At 48.2% G+C, this 20,840-nt stretch overlaps 1 protein-coding gene across 3 annotated transcripts; it reads left to right on the forward strand.

Moving 5' to 3' along the window:
- The first annotated feature begins 1,089 nt into the window (after window positions 1–1,089).
- Window positions 1,090–20,711, forward strand: Inpp5k (inositol polyphosphate-5-phosphatase K). Of its 3 annotated transcripts, none has more exons than XM_032914029.1 (12): window positions 1,092–1,313; window positions 3,223–3,330; window positions 3,610–3,718; window positions 7,385–7,501; window positions 7,851–8,026; window positions 8,573–8,684; window positions 9,712–9,821; window positions 17,562–17,730; window positions 18,593–18,730; window positions 18,976–19,059; window positions 19,192–19,296; window positions 19,461–20,711. In XM_032914029.1, the coding sequence occupies exons 1-12, from the start codon at window positions 1,261–1,263 to the stop codon at window positions 19,518–19,520; spliced, it is 1,341 nt and encodes a 446-aa protein (XP_032769920.1). In that variant the 5' UTR covers window positions 1,092–1,260; the 3' UTR covers window positions 19,521–20,711. The 3 variants fall into 3 exon arrangements, with proteins under 3 accessions (XP_032769922.1, XP_032769920.1, XP_032769923.1); XM_032914032.1 differs by having other exon boundaries at window positions 3,258–3,330; XM_032914031.1 differs by lacking the exon at window positions 18,593–18,730 and having other exon boundaries at window positions 1,090–1,313.
- The last annotated feature ends 129 nt before the right edge of the window (window positions 20,712–20,840 follow it).

The following is a 20,840-nucleotide window of genomic DNA, read 5'->3' on the forward strand; positions in this document are numbered from 1 at the left end:
AAAGCTCAGGTGGTTAGACTTGGTAGCAGAGGTTGTCCCCTCCTTAATTTTGAGAACGAATCACAGCAGTTCTAATGGCCTGTAAGCTGAAGATAGCCCAAACTGGACTCAAACTTGGAGTAATCAATCATACAGTCAAAACAGTTTTTGGAAATACATCACTACACCTGGTTCCAGAACATATAAAGTAGCGGGGTGTTTGTGGATTCTTGAGACAAGGCATCACTGAGTAGCTGGTACTACAGTTGTGCTAAAAGGTAGAAATCACTAACTTAGCTTTCAAGCGTTGAATTTTGTTAAAACTCCATTTCCCTTAGGGAAGTCATAACTATAAAAACCATCCTATGCACAATCCCTCCGCCCTCAAAAATAAAGACCCAAAAATCTAAAGAAAATAATAAACTGAAGTGTCTGGCAAAGTAAATAATCATAAATATACGCCAAATAGCAACGAATTGTTTTCATTCACTGATGGCTCTCTGGAATTCTTTTTTTTTTTTTTTTTTTTTTTTTTTTTTTTTTTTTTTTGCTTTGTATTCAACAAAATTAGTTTCGAGTTTGGCGTGGTGGTGTAATCTCGGCTGAGGTGGGAGAATCAATAACAAGCCCCAGGACTTAATAGCAAGATTGTCTCAGATGAAAAAAAAAAACCCTCAAACGACGACCACTGAGTCACTTAAAAGAATGAAGTGCTCTGAGACCCCCTATGGGGGCGCCAAGGAACTTGAGATATTACTTGTGGTGTGGGCGAGGGAGGCCGAACAGATTACAGTGAGCCTCCCGGTCCCGACCACTCCCGGCTTCTGAAGGTGGGTAGGCGGCAGGGAAGACCGTACACCACGGGACCGCGAACCAGTCCGAGTCCGGGTGCCACGGCAACTTCCGCCCGCGCCCTCGCGCAAAGCAGGCTGGGAGTGCGGAGCCTAGAGGGCCGCGCCACCGCCCACTCGCACGTCGGTGCGGGCGGTGTGGCGTCGGGGGTGGATGACACGTTGGACACGCCTCTGGGGTGGGGGGCGGTCTTCGCTCCGCCTCTGGGCGGTTCGTTCTGCTATAGAGTCCCGCCTCTGCTCCCCAACCGCACCCCAAAGCCCTAGACGTTCAGGATCCACCTCCTACGGAAGCCGAAGCGCAGTCAGAATCCGGAAGAAAAACAATCCAGAGGGAGCCGTGCTGCTGAGACCGGAGACCAAGAGCTGCTCCGGCTCGCAGTAGCTGCCGCGCCGAGACACGAACCTACGGCATTACCACGAAGGAATAATGACGACTGCGAGTCTAAGGAAGCCGAGCGCACCAAAAGGGCTTATGCTCAGGTGAGAACACAGGTGTAGGCCGGTAGGTTCCTGGCGGTTAGCTGTCTTCAGCCCAGTCTGATTTATGGGGCTGGGTTTCAAAACCACAGTGGGATCAAGGCTGCCCTAGTTTAGACACCCAGATTCTGTCAGGCCAGTATTGACTAGGCTATGTATGCTCGGACTGATGCACGCTCTAAACTTGGGCTGCGGAGTTGGTCATTGCAGATGTTCCCAAGCAAGTGTCCAGTTGTTTTTTTTTTTTTTTTTTTTTGGAGCACACAGGTTTAGACTGCTAAGGACCAACATTCTCCTCTTCAGCTGTAGATTAGAAGTTTTGTTCCTACTTTTCAGCAGTCCATCATGGGGTCTTCTTGATCCGGCTGTGATCTCTAGAAATCCGAAATCAGATTTAGATAAGATCCTTTAGCGAGGTGAAACCTGGTCTCATGCTTGCTCTTTAATCACGAGGAACACCGCTAATCGTCCAATAAATCACGGTGCATGGATTTGTTACTAATCATTAAAACTGAAAATTGGGATGACAAATCCCGAGTTCTAGTCTTTATCCACTTAGAGTTCCTGGGAATACAAGGAGCCATTGAGTAAAAGGGTCACTTGCCGTAGTCCTCTGCTAGACAGCAGGGGGAGACTGTAACCAGACGAAGTAAGGAGGGCTTGAGAAGCGGTTTTTGTAGTATTTTATCTTCACGGGGAGAGCCAGGGAGCTGCTTTAAGCTAGCCAAGAATTTTTTTTGTTTTGTTTTGTTTACAAGTCATGCTTTAAGACCACGTACCTCTGAGAACAGGATCTGGTGGAGAGGAGATGTTTTAGAATAGCCTGCCCTTGTGCTTTCTGGGTGGATCTTGAGGGTCTTATGCTTCAGTGCCTCAGTATTCCTGGAACTCACAGGTTTCATCTCAGTATAGGCTGAGTTCCTGCTTGCTCTGTCCCAGAGACAGTCTGGGCTTCTTGGACTGTTGCTATAGCAACACCCTCGCTGAAGGCCTCTATAAGTCTTTGCCTTTTTTTGAGCTTCTGATGGTATTTAAGAACTGCTAATTATTTTTCCTGATATTGAGACTTGTAAAGAGCAGAAATTGGAATGTTATGTTCCAACTGATGACTTTTCCCAATAGAGAGTAGACTCTTGAGACAGATATTAAGAAACCTGTTACTCAGAAACTTGTACCTAGGCTCAATGAAGGCCTTGGCAGAGTTTGTTGTGCTCCAGGGATCTGCAAGGTAAGAGTGAGGAAGGGAATATGCTGTCAACTTTGTTCTTTCTGAATTCCTGTTCTCAGAGCTCTGAAGCATGCGGTCATGTACAGTTAACCTCTAACTCCTTCCTGGTGCTCTTCGGAACCCATAGGTTAAGGAGTGGGCATTCGGAGTTGCTGCCTGAGCCATAAAGGATAAGTGAGGTGTAGGGGCTGATGGGCTAATAGGTTCCTGTCTATCAAACTCATCATTCTCTCCTTCTGGCCAATGGCTTTTGAGCTCCCCTGGGCAGCTCTGTGCCAGGTACTGCCAGGTAACTGTAGACCTTGCTAGAAGAGCCAGTTCACGGGAAGAGGTTCCTGCTTTCGGGACAGAGAAGGGAAGGTAAAAACTGTGTAGTCCATCACTCCTGTTCCTCTTTTCCTACCGCAAGACGCATAAACAAGTTGAGCATAGTACTACACAACTTTAATCTCAGAATTTAGGAAGCAGAAGAAGGCTGATCTCTATCTAAGGCGTTCGAGGCCAGCCAGGGCTGCATAGTTAGACACAGCCTGATAAAAAAAAAAAAAACAAACACATGAAACAAACATGCCGACACATTTCCAATGATCACTGTAGTGGAAGCCTTAAACATGTCTAGGTCTCTGCCCATTATCTGGAAAAATCTTAGCTTCCATTCTCCGTGACTTAACATCCTCTCCACAGCATACACGTTGTGACATGGAATGTGGCCTCTGCAGCCCCCACTGTGGACCTCAGTGACCTACTTCAACTGAACAACGAAGACCTGAATCTGGACATATATATCATTGGGTAGGTGTCTAGGGGACCCCACCCCCATCACTGTAGAGGACTAATGTAACTTGTCCTCCCTCATTTTGGAGTCTGAAGGTCTCGTTTTGAGCTTTCATCCTCAGTGGGTCCTGTCTTGTGTTTCTTGTCCTGGGTCAGCAATGGTCATAGATAGAAGGGCAGCAGCCACACAGCTGGGGAAGGGAGACCTCTTGGTCTTCAGAACCCAGGTCTGATGCTGTGTGTGGGAGAGGCAGCGTCCTCCAGGCCAGGGATGAGCCTCTGGCTTGGAATGGTCAGTTTGCAGGAAATGAATTATGGGATCATAAGCCTTCTTTCTGATGCTGCCTTTGAGGACCCATGGAGCAGTTTCTTCATGGATATGCTTTCTCCACTGAACCTTGTCAAGGTAAGCTAAGTTTACAGGCAATGGAGGAATGTGTGTCACCTACTCTGACTCTAATTGCTTGTCCGATAGGTTTCCCTTTCTCCCTTTCAGCTAACCATTTGTCTGATGCATTCCTCTTTCTCCACTCAGCCTTTCATGTTCTTTCCCATTCATTAAAGGTTTAACCCTCACATACTACACTTGGCTCCCTGGAACTCCTGCCTTCCTCATGCTGTCCCAGTGTGCCTGGGTCTGAGCTAGGAGTCCAGGGGTCAGTTTCACACCTAGGTATTTCTCACCTTGGGAGAATTCCTAGTGGTAATGCATCAGGGCCTTTCAATATCTCAGTGCTCACTCCTGTCCTACCCTCTGGTCTCTTCTTACTGCCCAGTATAAAATCTCTGGAGTGTAGTACTTGCTACAATTTACGGAGTGCTGATTTGATGTTAAGCATTGTAAGTAAGCTCTTGGTGTGTGTTATTTTACAGTCTTAACCCTCGAGATAGAAATACTTTACAGATAAACCCAAAGCTCAGAAATCACATGGGCTCTCTAGAATCTGAATCCAGATTTTTCACGTCTCTGGCTTTTGTTCTAAACTATCATATTTTATTGCTCTGCTTATGTATGCTAAGACTGACAGGTAATTCCAAAGCTAACCTGCTGATATCACAGAGAACATGGATATCAAGTTCTGAGGGGTTCAGAAAGTTGGGAGAAGGGAAGACAGGTGTAGTGCAAAATGGTTCTTAGTCTGAGGGACCAGTGCACTTCGGGGACTTCGGGGACTCATTAGACCATAGGAGACTGACTGGAAGGTTTTAGGCCCCTGGGTTTTATTTCTGCCCTGCACCCACAATGAATGAACCAACTCCTTTTTTTTTTTTTTTTTTTTTTTTTTTTTTTTTTTTTTTTCGGAGCTGGGGACCAACCCAGGGCCTTGCGCTTGCTAGGCAAGCACTCTACCACTGAGCTAAATCCTAACCCCATGAACCAACTCCTAATCAGAGTATCTAGTTCACAGCTTCTTGGAAATACCAGAATTCTTTTGTTCCCTTTCTAGGATGAGTTTTATTCTTCAGTAGTAATTCTGTTACCTGGTTTGCCCAGGGATATTGAAGCAAGAGCTGTGTGGCTCTGAGAAAGAGAAACGCAAGATTTAGTTCTCCTGAGGCTGGGTAGTGTCAACCCCAGAACCCTTAGGTTTCCCACAGAACAAACTGAGATGCCTCTTCCAGAAGACTTGGAGCTATTCATGGAGGGAAGAATCTCCTGTCCCAAAACTCATTTCTTCCTAAGATTCCATGACTCCTTGTGCCTTGACAAATTGGCAAGGGATTGGTAGGATGGAATGGAGCCACCCTACCAACTTAGCTCAACTTGTGTCAGGGCCCAACCCATTCCACTCATGTGGCCTCCTAAAATTGAGGTCTAGGAACACAAAGCATATGTCTCTCCTTTCCTTAGTCAAATAGATGGGCGAGCCCTATTGATAGCCGGTTCCTTGTGGGGATTTACCAGCTGTTGTGAATTCAGAGGACCCTTTTTGGCACTCCAGTGTCTAGTCACTTCCTGCCAGTCCCCACAGCTCCTTCAATTTAGTTTCTTCGCACTGGAACTTTCCCTGGAAGGCTCTAGTTTTTCCTCACAACCCCACCCATTCTCCCAGTCTCACACTCCCTGCCCTGTTCCCCTGCTTCCTGCTGCTCTCTCACCAAGTGCACTGGTCTTTGTGCGAAAGCCCAGTGGCCCAAACCTGCTATGTTAGTTAGGATTAAATGTAACTCCACTCCTGAATCTTATCTGTTTCTTGGTTTCTGTCCTGACCCTGGGATTTGGTCCCTCATAAAATAACTCTGCCCAGATTTCTATTGTCATAGATAGTTGTGAATGGGAGAAATAGAAAACTATAGCTCAGTGGTAGAGCACTTATACTAGGCCTATATAGGTTCAAGTCCTGTTACAAAAACAAAAACAAAAAATTAAGTTGACTTAGAGAGTAGGTTAGTATTACATATGTAGCAACCCAGAGGGCTCAGGCTCCAGAACCTCCCTTGCTCAGTACTGAGTTTGGGGATCTCCCTACTTTGACTCTTTTGCAGTGCTGGGGCTGCCCTTGGATTGGGGGATCAGGTTTCATAATTCCTGGAAGGCACCAGTACAGCTCCCCACCCGGAGATTTCCTCCTTGGCCTTTGCACCTCATGCTCCGGAAACAGCTACTGGAGTGGTGGACAATCCAGCCCTGAGAAAGAGGGTCACTAGGGGTGGCCTTTTCCCACCCCACCTCTGCAGTCACTAGTAGTAGGCATTTGGCAATCCCCAAACCGTCTTCCTAGTTCCTCTGCCTCCCAATATCTCAATGCTGCACAAGCAAGCTAGGGAGCAAGCTAGGAACAGTGATTCGTGACAGCTGGGGGAAAGCTTGGCCTCTCCTGGGTGTTAGCTACTTTCCCCTCCAGAGCCTCCGTTCTCAACACTTACTTCTGTGCCATGTGCACTGCCCTGGTGGACATTCAGCCAGAGTCTGAAGTTATTTACTTTTTTGCAACTGTGTCTCATAGACTGGCTTTAAACTCCTTATTCTCCTGCCTCTACCCCCTGAGCAGTAGGATTACAGGCATATGCCATCATGCCTAACTTTCTAGTTATCACAACACACACACACACACACACACACACACACACACACACACACACACACACACACACACACACACACATTTAAATGGTACTGTTTTACTGGGCTAGAACATGTATAGAAAAGTATTCAGATGCTTACCCAGCATGCATAGAGTTCTGAAATTGGTCCTCAGCATTAGGAATGGGTGTAGTAAGTAGGTGTAGAGTCAGTTAATTCTTGCATTTGAGTTGCTATCAGTCAACTCAAGATTCAGAACTGCACCCTAAAAGTGTCTCTCTTGTTCTTGCTTATGTTGAAGAGTCCCTAAGCCAAAGTGGGTATGGGAGCACATACCTGTAATCCCAGCACTCAAAAGGCTAAGGCAGGAGGATTGGCAGTTAAAGATCTACCTGGGACACCTAGCAAGACCCTGTATCAAAAGGGGAGTAGGGTGGAGAGATGTCTCAGTGGGTTAGGACACTTGTTGCAATGGCTTCTCCAGGAGTTTGGATCCCAGCACCCATATATGAGCACTATGGGGGAGTGGAGAGAGGAGACTCACTGGGTTTACTGGCCACCAGCCTAGCTCCAGGGTGAGTGAGGGATCCTGTTCCAAAGGAACAAGGTGGAAATTGATAGAACAGAACACCCAATAACCTCCACAATGCTCACCTACACACAGATATACACTGAACCAAAAAAATGACACCTTCATGTAGGCATGGTGTTATCCTGCTTCATTTGATGGGAAGAGAGGCTAAAAGATGTGGAAGTCTCCAGGGCTCTTAGGACAGCATAAGTAAGAGAAGCAGCTCCATGGCCATGGGCTGGCTGGGCAAGCAGTGCCTTTCTAGTGGCGAGCTGCCCTGGAAGCACCCCGGAACACATTGTTTGCAGTTCAGAGGAAAAAAGGAAAAGGCTGAAATTTAGACTTAAACTGGGCTCCATAGACTTTCGGGCAGGGATTTGCATGTGGTTTCAGACTCTTAAAAGTCCCTAGTTGGGCTTAGTAGGGGTGCAATTGGCCTTCGCAGTTTAGTAAATAACCTTTGCCCTTCGATGCAGATCTCTCAAGTCCGTATGCAGGGGCTTTTCTTACTGGTCTTTGCCAAGTATCAGCATTTGCCCTACATCCAGATCATCTCTACAAAATCCATTCCTACTGGCCTCTACGGGTACTGGGTAAGGACTGAGCTCTGGTTGGAGACTTGAGCTAACAAGGGATGCTTTGGAGCTAAGCAAAACAGGGGAAGTCAACTGAGTCTGCATATTCTGTGTAGCCTAGGACCCTGCATACCCACCCCCATAACCCACCCCACACCCTGCCATCCCAGCAGGGCCTGGATATTCCTGAGATCCTAGATTTGGGTATTGAGCTTTGTGCATGGAAGAATTAGCTGGGAAGCTGTGTGTCTATGGCTGAAATCCTGGGGGAGGTAAGACAGCCTCTCCTCAGACCCAGCGTGGGAAAAGAGGGGTATGTATACAATCCAGGGTCTCTCCCCACCCTTCTTTCCACCTTTCCTACCAGGGGAACAAAGGGGGAATCACCATCTGTCTGAAGGTTTATGGCTACTATGTCAGCATCATCAACTGCCACCTGCCTCCCCACATGTACAACAATGACCAGCGCCTGGAGCACTTTGACCGCATCTTGGAGAGTCTGACTTTTGAGGGATATGATGTTCCCAACATCCTGGACCATGAGTGAGCCTGAAGCTACAAACTGTCATCCCTGTCCTCCCCCGTGCCAGCCAGACTAGCATTGACCAAGTCTACTCTCCTGCCAGTCAGGAGGGCTCCATCTCCCAACCCCTTTCCTGGTGTCCCATCTGCTGTACCACTCAGCTTTGCCTGCTTGATGTCTCCCTTCCTCTGGCCTCTCTGTCCTTTCTAGGAACCCTGGACAACTGTAAACATCCCCGGTCAAGGCCCTGGTGGTTCCTGAGTTCACCCAGGGCTGTTTATTAGCTTATCCTGATGGGCAGCTTGGGAGCAGGAGGCTAGAGCCTTCCTCATATTTGCCATGTGCTCCTCTGGGAGAGCCCTTTAACTTAAGTAATAGCACTGGAGCCAAGGACTGTCCTATAGGACCTAAGCTTGTCCTGGCCTTCATCTGCTGCTCTCCTGGAGTCTAGCTGCTTACCTTCCCCTCAGCCTTTTCCCCCTCAGCAGCTCTTGTGCTCAACAGGCCCGAGCCTCTTCACTGACCTCATCGCAAACCCTCAGGCTGCCCTCCTTTCTTTCCTGAAGCCTCATTCTGTGGTTCGGAGACATGAACTTTCGAATCGAGGACTTTGGGCTGCTCTTTGTTCAGGAGTGTATAACAAAGAAGCGCTACAAAGAGCTGTGGGAGAAAGACCAGGTATTAAGTGAGCAGATGTCTGGGGTACGGAATGTGAGTGTGTGTGAGTGTGTGTGTGTGTGTGTGAGTGTGTGTGTGTGAGTGTGTGTGTGTGTGTGTATGTGTGTGTGAGTGTGTGCGTGAGTGTGTGTGTGTATGTGTGTGCGTGAATGTGTGTGTATGTGTGTGAGTGTATGAGTGTGAGTATGTGTACATGTGTGAGTGTGTGTGCGTGAATGCGTGTGTGCGTGTGCGAGTGTGTGTGTTTGAGTGTGTGTGAGTGTATGTGTGTTAGTGTGTGTGTGAATGTGTGTGTGAGTGTGTGTGAGAGTGTGTATGTGTGTGAGTGTGTGTGTGCATGCGTGTGTGTGATCAGAACCCATTATGGAGGTCTGCGAAATGTTCAGAGAACAACAGTGATCACATTGTCTGGGATCTGTTCTCCTTTGTCCATGGGTGGGAAGAAGAGTCTAACCAGGTTTTGCATGAGGAGATGGGGCAGCCATATCGTGAGTGCTGATCTTCACCTAGAGAAATAATTGGCATGGCCAAGAATAGAGAGCCAGGCTGGGCATACCTGTTCGTACCTATAATCTTAGCACTCAGGAGACTGAGGCAGGAGGATTGTTTTGATTTTGATGCCACCCTGGCTACATTAGCTCCAGCCAAGTCTAAGCTACAGTGTGAAATCCTGGCATCCCCCTAAAAAGAGCTAGGAGAGGGTGCTTTGGGGAGCCCTGGCATAATAACATGCATCAGCCTCTCCTCTCCCCAGCCTGGTTACCTCTTGGAGGAGAATAGCCACCCCTTTGGGGGCTTTGGCTTTCCTATGTCCTCTGACACAAGCTTCCTAATAACCTCCAGACAGTGGGAACTCGACACCTGCTGTCTACAGAGGGAAGGGAGCAGAGAAAATGTCAGGCAGCTGCTTCCCTGGTCCTGTAAAGTCCCATTTTCAGAAGATGTGGGGCTGCTGAAGCAATGACTGCAAGGAGGGTGGGTTGACCTAGTGACTGTGAGGAGATGGGGACTGTGTCTGTATCTACAGCTCTTCATTGCCAAGAAACAGGACCGGCTGCTCCGGGAGTTCCAGGAAGGCCCACTGCTCTTCCCACCCACCTACAAGTTTGACAGGCACTCCAACAACTATGACACCAGGTGAGGAGGACATCAGTGTCGAGGAGGCTCTGGAAGTCTTACTATACCAGCCACCCCTAGTAGCAGGGTGGAGATTAGGGCATGCCACAGAGTAGAAATGTTAGAAGGGCAGGAATGAATCTAGCCATCACCTCTCCGGAGTGGAACCTGCTGGCCCTTTCTTAGGCACTGACTGCGGGAACTTCCCAGACTGGTCTGAGAGAGGGAGGAAAGGCTGATATCAGCAAGAATGGAGTATCAGGGAGAAAGTTTTTGAAGGAGAGGCTATAGGAAATGGCAGAGGCAGCCCTGGCTTAGGAGGGGGAGCACCAAAGCATTCTGGGAGCCTCTTCTTCTCAAGGCCTTCTAGACCTCATACATGGGTGCAGAAAGGTTATCTAAGATAATTACAAAGTTCCCCTGCCCCAAACTCAGAGTGAGTCAACTACTGTGTAAGGAGATGAGAAATACTGGAAAACCAGACATGGGTTTGCACAGCTGTAATCCTTGCCTGGGGAGGGGCAGGCTAAGCCACCCTTTGCTACACAGCAAATTCAAAGCCAACTAGGGCTATGTGAGACCCTGTCTTTAAACAAAACAGCAACACCCACCCAAAAAAAGGAAAAAATTCCCAGACATTGGCTGTCTTCACTGCCATCTTCACCAGCTGCAAGGTGGTGTGGCTCTGCTGCTGGTCGTCAGGAAGTGGGGATGCTCAGTGTCCATAGCTTAGTAAGAGTTGGCTGAGACCTTACCTATGCTTAGCCCAGGACGAGGCACCCAGCGAGCACGGGCGATATCTATGGTTAATATTTAACTTGATCTCTTCAGGTGGGGGTGGGGTGTGGTCTTACACGAAGACCAAGAGCTGAGAAAGGACCAGGTGACTACCAAAACCTGAGGCTTATATGGAGAACAAGAACAACTCTGGCAGCAGGTTCCCGACAAGTTTATTGTTAGTTGGGGAGACAGCAGCAGGGTGACCCAGACCCCTAGCAGTAAAAGGGGGCCTAGGTATATACAGCAGGCCAGGATAAAAGGTAGCTATGGACTTCATGTATGGAAATGTTTGACAAAGCCTAAATGTCCTTACTAAGGAAACAGGAAAGGATACACCATCTCAGGGATACAGAGCAAGACAGGGCTAGGGCTAGGGCAGTCTACACAAGAAAAGGCAATGCACTCTGGAGACAGAGGGCAGCCTGGCAGCAGAACAGGCTGGAAAATAGGTAAGAGGACAAGTTCTGGCTGGCTGATGTGACTGTAGCTGCAGGGAGATGCTGCTCTGCTCTTTGCAGCCAATCACTGAACTTGAGCAGTAACATGGAACTTAGCAGGCCTCAATAACCGTCTGGTGCCTCAAGACGTCAGTGTGCACTGAAGGTGTCACTTGGTGTTAAAGTAGTTAGCTAGCACATGCAAGGCCCTGGGTTCAAGCCTGAGCAAGTAGGAGCAATCCCCTTTGGGCATAGGATAGAGACTACAGCAGACTAAGTCCTGGCAAGCAGCTAGATCTGGTAGTAAGTACAGGCCCCAGGGAGCTTAGCCAATGGCTGAGCTGGGTTCATGTCTCTGAGCATAGTAGTACTTTTCACCTGTGGCATTTCATCTAAGCACAGTGCTAGGCCTGCAGCTCTGTGGGCTAGTGCCTGCCTAGCATGCATAAAGCCCTAGTTTCCCCCTCCCTCCACTCAAACACAAATAATTCATAACCAGTCTTTCCAGCAGGAGCAAAGGGAGAGCATGAAGACAACAAAACAAAACACCGCTAAGGAAGATGGAGATCTTTATTGTTGTATAATAGCTCACTGTGGCTGACACTGAGCTCTTACCATGTTCCAGGTGTTGTGCAAAAAGATTCGCAGCATTTAATTCTGCACATAGATTTAATCCCACCACTCAGGAGGCAGAGGCAGATGAATCTCTGAGTTTGAGACCAGCCTGGTCTACAGAGTAGTTCAGGAAGGTCAAGGGCTACACAGAGAAACCCTGTTATGTAGCCCTGGCTGGTCTAGAAGACATGATTCTTATGCTTCTGCCTCTCAGGTGGCTGGGATTATATTTTACTTGGTTTTTTTGGTGTGTTTTTATGAGCATGTATATATGTACAGAGGTCAGTGTCTCTTTTCATTGTTCTCCATCTTGTTTGGTTTTTTTTTTTTCTAAGACAGGGACTCTGTGTTGTCCTGGCTGTCCTGGAACTCATCCAGTAGACCAGGCTGGTCTGGAACTCAGATCTGCTGGTCTCTGCCTCCTGAGTACTGGAATTAAAGGTGTGTGGTGCCTCCAGACCAGGCTTTGGTTGGATGTTTTGTTTTGTTTTAAAGGCAGGGTCTCTCACTGAATCTGTCAGTCACCATTTGTCTGGCCATAGTCTTGCTGATCAGGTAGTGGCTGGGATTCAGCTATCTCTGAGAGACATCCCCATCCCTGGGGTTACAGGCATTTACTTTAAAATGTGCTGAGAATCTACACTCTGGCCCTAAACAGGAGTATTTCAATCATGATGTCCACTATTCCTGCCTAGACACCCCTCTGTGGTTAGGCCCCAGAACCACTGAAAACAACTGGGCAGTCAGATGGACTGGGGCTAAGATTCTTCCTGAATCACAAAGCTTCTTACTACCCAGCGTGCTGCCTGTCTCAAATCCTAGGATATCTATGCAGTTTGCTGGTAGAATTATTATGTATGAGGTATTGGGTAGTGAGCCACTGCGGGTCTCTTGATACCCAGAGCACGGAACCTGGATTTAATTTGTCCCAGGTATAAGCACAGTATCTAGCCGGTGGTTTGTTTTTTTTTTTTTTGGTTCTTTTTTTTCGGAGCTGGGGACTGAACCCAGGGCCTTGTGCTTCCTAGGCAAGCGCTCTACCACTGAGCTAAATCCCCAACCCCTCTAGCCAGTGTTTTAATTGGGAGCCTGAGAATAATTTTCTAGCCAGACTAGCAAAGGGACCCACCGATGATAGGGACTTTTTAGAACTCGATGTACCTCTCTAGAACTCAATGAAGTGCCAAAGGAAGTTGGCAGCCAGAGACAGGAGGGAGGTGTCAATTAGACTTGTCAAGAAGAGGCTTGTTTGTTTGTTTGTTTGTTTGTTTGTTTTTGCAGGAGGGTTGAATCCAGAGTCCCACGTGCACTAGGCAGGTCTTCTGCCTCAGCTATACACCTTACGACATACACCGAAGGAGGCAGTGATGTTGGTAGACAGGAAGGGCGGGCTCTTGTCCTTGAGCAGCACTGATGAGTAACACTGGGAGTGGACAAGACCTTAGCCTGTGTAGCTGTCCTAAGTGACTATAGGTGATTTGTGTCTCACTATACAAAGTGACTGTGGATGGTTTGTGTGCAGAGCTCAGAATGCAGTGTTCATTAGCTGTGCAGTGTTCCCGAGCCAAGATGTAATGAGAACCGAGGTCAGCTCCATTACAGGGGAGGGTGGAGGGGCTGAGGGCAGGGTGGAAATCCTATTAGACTCAGGGATTGCACCAGGTGTTGTTACAGTAATCATTATGGATGCAGACTGGGCAGATTGAGCAGGGGATATCATGATCAAAGCTAGTCAAGACTTGTGTCACGGACACATTAAGTGTCTGACCAGCTAACCATGCTCCAGAGTTCAATGAGGCACTTAAAATCTGTCCATAGGGAGCTAAAGTGAATCGTGCTCTCATACAGACACCAAACACAGAGTATCATGTGCACAGCTCCTCTGGGGTCAGTAGGTTGGCTCCCTGTGGGGTTTTGGTTGGTTGGTTGGGTTGGGTTTTTTTGTTGTTGTTTTTTTGTTTTTTGTTTTGTTTTAGAATCTAGAGAATCTTGCAGTTTTTGCCTTTAGTTTTCTGAAAGTGAAGTGTGTTCATTCATTTGGGAGACAGTTATATTGAAACCATCCATTCAGATAGCCTCCATGAGGTTGATGGATACTGTAGACAGCTCTGGCTGCTCTGAAGGGAGGTGCTCTGGGAGAGGAGGGGCAGAGGAAGCACAAGCCTGGGCCAACACACAGCTCCCACCAGATCAGAGGAGCCTGTCTCAGCTTTAGAAAAACTAGGACTTGTCAGACAGGACCGTGGGAAACGGCCGAGAAACTGCTCAGAGGGTTGCAACACTCGTTACATGTGCAGGGGACCCAGGTTTGGTTCCCAGCGCCTACACAGCAGCCATAACCATCTATCACTCCAGTTCCAGAGGATCTGACACCTTTGGCTTCTTTGGGTATTGTGAACATAAACTTACATGCAGGCAACACACATATACATAAAATAAAAGTGAATAATCTTTTTTAAAAGATGAAAGACAGCACCACTGGAAAGATTGGAGCAGTCAATAGGACAGGTGTCACAGTGCATAATACACTAAGGATCCACTTTTAAATTACAAGAAATGTGGAACTTGAAGGATAGATACAATAATATTTGAACATATTTAATTTGCATTTTGTTTGCCAAACAAACAAGTCGAGGAACTGGAGGTATAGCTCAGTAATGGTCACCTATACCCTGGCTTCCATTTAGCACTGCAAAAAGAATCTCCATGACTCTCTTTGGTTTGCTTGGTTTTTGTTTTTTCTCTGTTGTGAGATAAGAGTCCCACTATAGAGCCCCCGCTGTCCTGTAGCTTGCTATGTAGACCAATCTGGCCCTGAACTCACAGAGATTCACCTGACTCTGCTAGGATTAAAGGTGCACTACCACACCTGCCCTGCTGACCCTGCTCGTCAATCTTTCTTACTTGACATTTGGTAAGCCTTGTTGGAAGAGATGAACAATACAGATGCTAAAGAAAAGGTAGGGGGGCTGGGGATTTAGCTCAGTGGTAGAGCGCTTGCCTAGCAAACGCAAGGCCCTGGGTTCGAAAAATAGAAAAAAGAAAAAAAAAAAAAAGGTAGGAAGAAGGGCTGGCTGAGAAATGCTGAGGAGGGAGGAGGTCGATGCTGGCTCAGGACTGCAGACACAAAGGTCTGGGTTCTTGGTTAATTCTCAGAATTGGGGAGAGTGTGGGCTTTAAAGAAGTGCATTGTGCGTCTCTCATCATGGTGCAAGCCTTGCTGGGCATCTCCTGCTCATGATGACCAACAACACAGGGGCTAGGCAGTTTCCCAGTAATGCTGACACTGGGGAAGCAGAGGCAGGTGGATCTGTGAGTTCCAGGCCATCCCGGTCTACAGAGTGAGTCTCGGCTGTGCAAGGGGCACTTAGTAAGACCCCGTCTCTGAACAAACAACAAAAACCCCAGAAAGGTGAGCATCTGGAAACAGCCTTAGGAGCTGACAAGCAGAAGGTGGTTTAGCCAGAGTTTCCACTTTTTGGCCACTCCTTGACACCTCAGCCCCTTTGAAGTAAGTTCCGTTATCACACAGTCTGAAAGTTCAGGAAACTGAGCTGCAGAGAGGAGAAGTCATTTGCTGGAGGGGACAGCTCTGGAATTACCAGACCAGAGCCTTCCTTCAACTGGCCTCTGATTCCAGAGTCTCAGTTTACCTTGCTATCATTCACCGAAAGACGTGCTGCTGCTTAACAATGCACTGGAAGTCCTTAGTAAAAATAAGACTGAAGAAAGCAGGAGATGGCAACTTTCACAGTGATTGAGACATAGAAGACTGTACGTTATGACTGGATGCATTTTTTGTTGTTGTTGTTGGGTTGTTTGAGACAGGATTTCTCTGTATAGCCCTGGCTGTCCTAGAACTTGCTCTCTAGACCAGGCTGGCTTTGAACTCACAGAGATCCATCAGCCTCTGCCTCTGTGGTCTTGAGATTAAAGGTGTGCACCGCCATGCCTAACTGGAAAGCATTTTTTCTATTTTGGGTTTATTTTTTGTTGTTGTTTGTTTCTTACTCTTTTGTTTGTGGTTTGTGCATATGTACATGTATGTACGTATACATGTAGGTAGATGCACTTGCCCATCACTTGTGCATGTGTCTGTGGATATCAGAGGCCAGCATCCATGCTGTCCTCTATCACTCCACAGCTTTTTACAATTTTAATTATTTTCTTTATTTTATGTGTTTTGCCCACCTGTGTCTGTGCACCTCGTGCATGCCTGCTGTCCACAGACATCAGAAGAGGGAATCAGATCCCCTGGAATTGGAGTTATACGTGGTCGTTAACATTCGTGGTTGCTGGGAATTAAACCCAGGTCCTCTGAAAGAGCAGCCAGTGCTCCTTACTGCTGAGCCATCTCTCCAGTGCCTTCCTCCCTCCTTGAGACAGGAGCTCACTCTGTAGTCAACACTGGCTTGGAACTCTGTACAGCCCAGGTTGAGCTCAAAGTCAAAATGGCCTTCCTGCCTTAGCCAGCCAGGTGCTGGGATTGTAGGCATGAGCCACCATGCCTGGCTTTCTTTTTGGAGTGGGAGAGAATATGAATGAACATGAATATGAATGTGTGTAGGCCAGATGTTAGTGTCTAGTGTCTCCAATTGTTTGGTTTTCCTTTAAAAAATTAAACATATTTTACATTTTTGGTGAGTGGAGAGGGTACTTTTGCAATAGCATGTGTGTAATCAAAGAACAGCTTCTGAGCATTGGTTCTCACTTTCACATTCTGGGTATAGAGCTCAGGTTGTCAAACTTGGTGGCAAACACCTTTACTCCTTGCCCCCCCCCCTTCTTTTCTTTTTTTCTTTTTTCTTTGTGGGGTCAGGTGGAGATAGGTCTCTATGTAGCCCTGGTTGTCTTAGAACTCACTGTGTAGACCAGGCTGACCTCTACCTCCTCAGGGCTAAGATTAAAGGCATGCACTACCACCCCTGGCTCCCACCTCACTCTTTGAAACAGCGTCACTTTCTAAGCTGGAGCTCACCAGCTCAGTTCTACTGGCTGGCCAGTGATCTGGCCTCCCCCAGGGGTCTGCCTGCCACCCCTCTCCTTAGTACTATGCTTACTTTGGTTTTGAGTTTTACAAGGATTTTCATTCAGACCCTCTTCCTTACATGGCAAGCTCTTTCTGATAACTCTTGAGAACAAAGACTGACAGTGAGAGTTGGGATCTAGCGCAGGTGAGAGTGCTTGCCTGGTATTGACAGAAGCCCGAAGGCGGATAGCCAGCACCACACGAACTGGGCATCGCCTGTACACCGATGAAGGCAGGAGGACGAGAAGTTCAGAGTCATCCTCCAGTGTGTGGAGAGTTTGGGGCCAGCCTGGACTGCAGGCGACCCCGTCTAACCACACTGACCGAGTTCTACAGGCAGCTTGTTTCAGACAGAGGCCTGTTCTAGTTGTCTGAGCAGCCCTGTGAGGTAACAGCTGCTCTCATCTCCATTTTGCAGAAGAGGGAGCTGCAGCCTGAGGGTTAGTGTGGTGGTTAAGAGCACGTGCTCTGCGGTCAGGCTGCTTGCTTGGCCTGGAGTCCTGGATGCACCACTTAGTAACTCTGTGGCTCTGGGAAATGACTCCCATTCTAAGGCTCAGTCTCCCTCCTGTAAAGGGTGAGTGGTAACCCTACTAACCACAGGCCTGTGGCAAGCATTCCCCAAATTCAAGTCTGAGTCCCTACATCTTCAAAACCCAACCTAGGTTCTTTTCTGTTTTGTTTTTCTTTAAGGAGTGCCTTGAAGGGAACATCCCTAAATTGCAGCTTAATTGATAAACATGTGGGCTTAGCAGAGGGTCGGTGGTTGATGCTGCTGTTTCTGTTGGATACTCGTCACCTGCCAGAAGTCTTTGAGTGCTGGTAGACCCTGAAGCAGACACATGGAGGCACATTCCTGCTCATGCCAACTCCTTTTCTTCCCATTCTTTTCCTCCTAAGTGAGAAAAAACGCAAGCCTGCGTGGACTGACCGAATCCTGTGGAGGTTGAAGCGGCAGCCAGCCAAGGCCAACCCCTCCGGCTTCTTGTTGACGCAGAAGGACTACGTCAGCCACATGACATACAGCATCAGTGACCATAAGCCTGTCACTGGCACCTTCGACTTGGAGGTGAACTTCTGGGCTTCCCAAAACCTGGCAGAGGGATAGCTGTGCTGGCCACACTACCAAACCCTCGGGGTTAGGTTGTAAAGTCAGGCAGTCTCAGGGGACACCTGTAGGAGGACATGATTGTCTTTCCTCCCAGCTCAGGTATCCCAGTGCTTCTGAGGAACTGTTGATGGCTCTCTCTGTCAGAAGCATGTTGAGGCCCTCTGTGTATAGGCTTCTGTTTCCTCTTGGTTTTCTCCCTGGAGGTTAATGAGTTTCATCATGCTTATTACCTACTGTGTGAAGTAGAACTTTCTTTTATTTGTCCTAATTGTGTCTAGATCGAGTTGCAGAGGGAGCTCTGCCCATCCTTTATATCTTGCCACCTAATAACAGTGCACCACTGGCCATGCTAAACTGCCTTTCCTCTCAGCTCCAGTACTGGTCCTTCCACATTTTTACAGCTGTTCTCACCAGAGCCTTTCCCTACAAATCTGAATTGGGGCCTTAGAGGCAGAAACCTTGGAAGAGAGTGGCTGTCAGTCTGTCTGTCTGTCTGTCTGTCTGTCTGTCTGTCTGTCTTTTTTCTTTCTCTCTCTCTCTTTCTTTCTCTTTTTTAAAGATTTATTTATTTATTTTATATATGTGAGTTACACTGTCACTCTCTTCTCTAGACCCCATTCCCCTGGCAAGGCAAGCATTCCCTGTGACAAGACTTTGGTTCTTTCTCTTTCCTACTGGCCAGCTAGGGTCAGCTAAAGTAGCCTAGCAAAGTTCTATGCCCACTGCTCTAGGTGTCCCTGTTGCCCCTACCACTCTAGCAGAACACAATAAGGAACAGTTGCCTTAAGGATTTCAGCCTACCACTCACCCCTGTGTACAGCTGAACCCACTGATGTCTGTCCCACTGATCACTATGATGCCTGAATACCTGTGGACCAAGGAGAACGACATGCTGATCAACTACACCTCCACCCCAGAGTTCCTCAGCAGCCCCTGGGACTGGATCGGACTATACAAGGTGATATGGCAGGCGAGGCAGGGAGTCCATTATCCCCTGGTTTGTCCATCACTGGGGCCCACAGGAGCTGGCCAGAGACAACTGAAGAGCTTACCCTGGTTCACCCCAGAGACCCTGTCCAACTTAGGGCCTGTCAGGAAAGAGAAGACTTAGTGTTAAGACAAACCCTGGCAGTAAGACCATCTTTTCCTTAGGACTTTCATACCCTCCTCAGCCCTGACTGACTGCCTGATCCCCACTCACAGGTGGGGATGCGACACATTAATGACTATGTATCCTATGTCTGGGTCGGCGACAACCAAGTCTCCCGTGGTAACAACCTAAACCAGGTACGTCTCTGACATGCAGAATTGCCTAAACATTCTTGTCTTCTGGAAGGAAGGAAGAAAGTGTTTGGATAATTTACCACTATACTAGGAAGGGCTCAAGCCCTAGAACTGACCCCATTCCTGTTGCCCCAGGTGTATATCAACATCAGTGCTATCCCTGACACGGAGGAGCAGTTTCTTCTCTGTTACTATAGCAACAACCTGCACTCTATAGTGGGGATAAGTCAACCCTTCAAGGTAAGGGGTTGCTGTTGGGAGAAGGGGAAGGTTACTTTGAAGGATCTGGGAGGCACACTATGGGCTATGCCCATGGAGCTCTATCTGTTGGGTGGTGGGCGGACCATCAGGAAAATAGGTAAGAACTCTGCTCACCTCTTCTGCTACATGTTTTACCCCTGCAGATCCCATCCGGCTTCTTTTTGAGAGAGGACATACTGTCTGAGCCTGAACCACAGCTCTGAGCGCAGATGGGAGTGAATGAATCCAGGGCGGAGGCTAGAGCTGGAAGCCAGCTCTGCTTCAGCACTGCCAGCAGCGCTGGGTCTGGCCCAGCCCCTGAGGAGGCATCTGAGTTTCCTCCAGCTCCCCACCTCCCAGGGGAGCTCAGCCAACCTCCTCTGCTCTCTCCAATCCAGATGAACTGGCCCTTTAATACAGGTTTTTTTATTACAGAGATGTGATTGAAACAGAGTAGTGTGTCAATGGCGAGGTCTTGGAGACTGTCCACTGCACGTAGACTTGCTTGCTTCCACTAGCTTGCATGCCATTTCTTTTTTCTCCCTCTCATCCACACATAAACACTCCCTCTCACATCCAAGCAGTCGTGCCAGGCACATGCCCTATCTGGCACAGGCCTGCATTCCTATCACACCATCCTGGGCCTCCTCGGGCTGCCGGTGGGGGAGATGTTCACATTTGTACAGGCCCTGTAAATTGGGTGGCACAAACAGCACCAGGTTCCAAAAGTCTTGGAATCTCATGGTTTGTTCCCACGGGGATGAGCAGAGGCTCTGAGAGCCCTGCTTTCAGCTGAAGCACTGTGACGGAAGTAGACAGCAATGCCCATCTCTACTCTAAGAGTGGAATCTGACCAGGAAGTTCTAGGGCCTCAGGTTAGCTTCTGCAGAGGAGTGGAGCCCCATGTCCCCACCTGCCTGCCCTTTACAGACAGTTGACCGGTGGAGGAGGAGCCTTAGCCACTGTCCTCTAGAGTGGTCTTCAGATCAAGCTCATCTGCTGCCACTCCCAGCCTGAGTCATTGGCAAAGCACTGCTCCTCCCCCGGGCCCTGCTGGGACCTAGAAGTGGGGAGCAGCAGAGGAACTAGACTGGACATTTTGAAGGAGCTAGTGGCAAGAAGAAGACTCAGCACTTTCCAGGTGCCATGTGGATAGCCTATCCGTACTCCGACAGATGCCTTCTGCCAACAGTGACTCAACACCTCTCCCAGGAGACACCTCAGGGAGTCTAGCCCTGTGATTCTCTGTCCATCTTGTGACCTAAGTCATAAGTCACTCTAGCTGCTCTAGGTTCTGTATTCTATCCTGGGAGCCACTGGGTGTTGAGAACCCCCAGGTTCATAGTGAGCTGTTGCTGTGTGTTCACTGTGTGCTGTTACAGCAGAGGGTAATTATAAAGATGGCATTCACACTCCTGTGTGACTCCTTTGATGGGGGGGGGCAAAGGACCAAAATATAGGAATGGGGCCTGGAGACTGGCCTTGCATCTGTGATCCATCCTACCCTACCTTACCCACCGGAGTCTCAGGTATCCAGAAAATGC

This window comes from Rattus rattus, chromosome 9 (assembly GCF_011064425.1).
Source record: "Rattus rattus isolate New Zealand chromosome 9, Rrattus_CSIRO_v1, whole genome shotgun sequence".
NCBI lineage: Eukaryota > Metazoa > Chordata > Mammalia > Rodentia > Muridae > Rattus > Rattus rattus.